The 1,734-nt window shown below is 43.3% G+C and overlaps 1 protein-coding gene across 1 annotated transcript; it reads left to right on the top strand.

Moving 5' to 3' along the window:
• The first annotated feature begins 380 nt into the window (after positions 1-380).
• On the top strand, positions 381-1,734 carry LOC106581724 (glucagon-2). The gene is made up of 4 exons (XM_014163974.3): positions 381-483; positions 657-762; positions 884-1,039; positions 1,422-1,734. The coding sequence occupies exons 2-4, from the start codon at positions 668-670 to the stop codon at positions 1,540-1,542; spliced, it is 372 nt and encodes a 123-aa protein (XP_014019449.2). The 5' UTR covers positions 381-483; positions 657-667; the 3' UTR covers positions 1,543-1,734.

The raw sequence follows: 1,734 nt of genomic DNA, 5'->3' as shown, positions 1-1,734 counted from the left end.
GATAAAATGCTGAAAGGAGGTGTTTCAATGTTTGCTTAACTCCATATTCTTACGTTCCACAAACACTGAACCTGCAGTGCAAATCAGGCTATCTGAAAACAGATGGTAGACTGTTATATAAGTATTTGGATTTGTTGGACAGGATGAAATCATGTTTGATTTCGACACCTAAGTGACAGCTTTTACCTCTGGACATTTCCACATTTAAACAAAGATGGGCTGCAAATGTATCTAGTGCGTTGAGTCGAGTTCTGACTAATGGATTGAGAGTAACGAATGTGCTTGTGCGTCTGTGAGGAGGGTGCCACCTGAGCAGACAGTCACCCAGCTCAACTATATAAAGGCTGGCCAGACCAAGAAGGGGCCAAGAAGCAGCTCCAGGGAGCCAAAGAGAGAAGAAACCAGCCGAGATCTACCTACGCACAGCAGGCAGCCAGGCACAGACTCCCCATTTCTCACCGACACTCAACAGAGGGAACACAGGTGAGCAGCACCAAACCCCTAAAACTCATTTTCAACCGCTGATACCTCACATCGGGAAGTTTCTCTGAATTATATTCAATTCAGAATGAGATTCTCTTCAATGTGATGCTGTTTGGCTGAAGTTGCAGATTAGTTTTTTTTAACAATCTCCTATTTCCACTGCTAATATCTAGGAGGTCAAAAGATGAAAGGCACCCACTCTTTCGCTGGACTTCTGCTCTTGATCATTGCTCAGAGCAGCTTGCAAATCCCGCAGGAGGACACAGAGGACAACTCCAGGTAAGAGCCTCAAACTCGGAGCAACTTCTGAACTCTGCACTATTCAGGTTGAGAGTCTCTCTCTCTCTCTCTCTCTCTCTCTCTCAGCATCCTGTAACTACTGACTTGTCTGTTTCCGCAGCCTGTTGACAGAGGACTCTATGTTCAGCGAGCCAAGGGAGCTTTCAAACACGAAGAGACATTCAGAGGGAACATTCTCTAACGACTACAGTAAATATCTCGAGTCGAGACGAGTGCAAGACTTTGTCCAGTGGCTAATGAACTCCAAGAGAAGTGGGTGAGTGTTTCTTTCTTTTTCTCCTACTGGTGTGTCTGTTTTCCTCATTCCATTTCAAAAAGCAGTGGATCATCTTCCAGTATGTTCCAGCTTAACCTGAAACTGTGTGAATGCAGTACTTAAGAGATATGATGAATTTAATGTCAAATGTTTTTGCTGAGTTAGAAACAAAGATAAAAATGCCCTACATTTTTATGACATACTGTAGATATTAACTACATGTTGGTGATTTTCATGGTTTTATATGGTTTTAAGTTACAGCTCAGTAAAATCTTACTATAGCAGCTTAATAATGCACAGTGAATCAATATGTTTAACAACTGCTTATTTCTCATATATTATTAACTATCAACACTATAAAATCTCTCCATATTTTTTTCAGGGGTCCCATCAAACGACATGCAGAGGGTACCTACACCAGCGACGTGAGCTCCTACCTGCAGGACCAGGCAGCCAAGGAGTTTGTGTCCTGGCTGAAGAATGGCCGAGGCAGACGAGAATAGGCCTCCTCTACTCAGCCACAGAGTCCCAGTGTCTTATTACTCAGTCACAGAGTCCGAGTGTCTTGTCTTATGAGCCCCCAGTCAAGAGAGAATGCAACACATCCAGAATGTTCCATCCCCCTGTTCCATTTCCTGTTTTATAACCTGTATCCTCCTTCCTCTGGTCATGCTAATAAATCCCCGAACAAGAAA

Source organism: Salmo salar, chromosome 21 (assembly GCF_965601325.2).
Source record: "Salmo salar chromosome 21, fSalSal1, whole genome shotgun sequence".
Classification (NCBI taxonomy): domain Eukaryota; kingdom Metazoa; phylum Chordata; class Actinopteri; order Salmoniformes; family Salmonidae; genus Salmo; species Salmo salar.
Note: the sequence above shows the minus strand (reverse complement) of the source record. Positions and strands in the feature narration are given on the sequence as shown.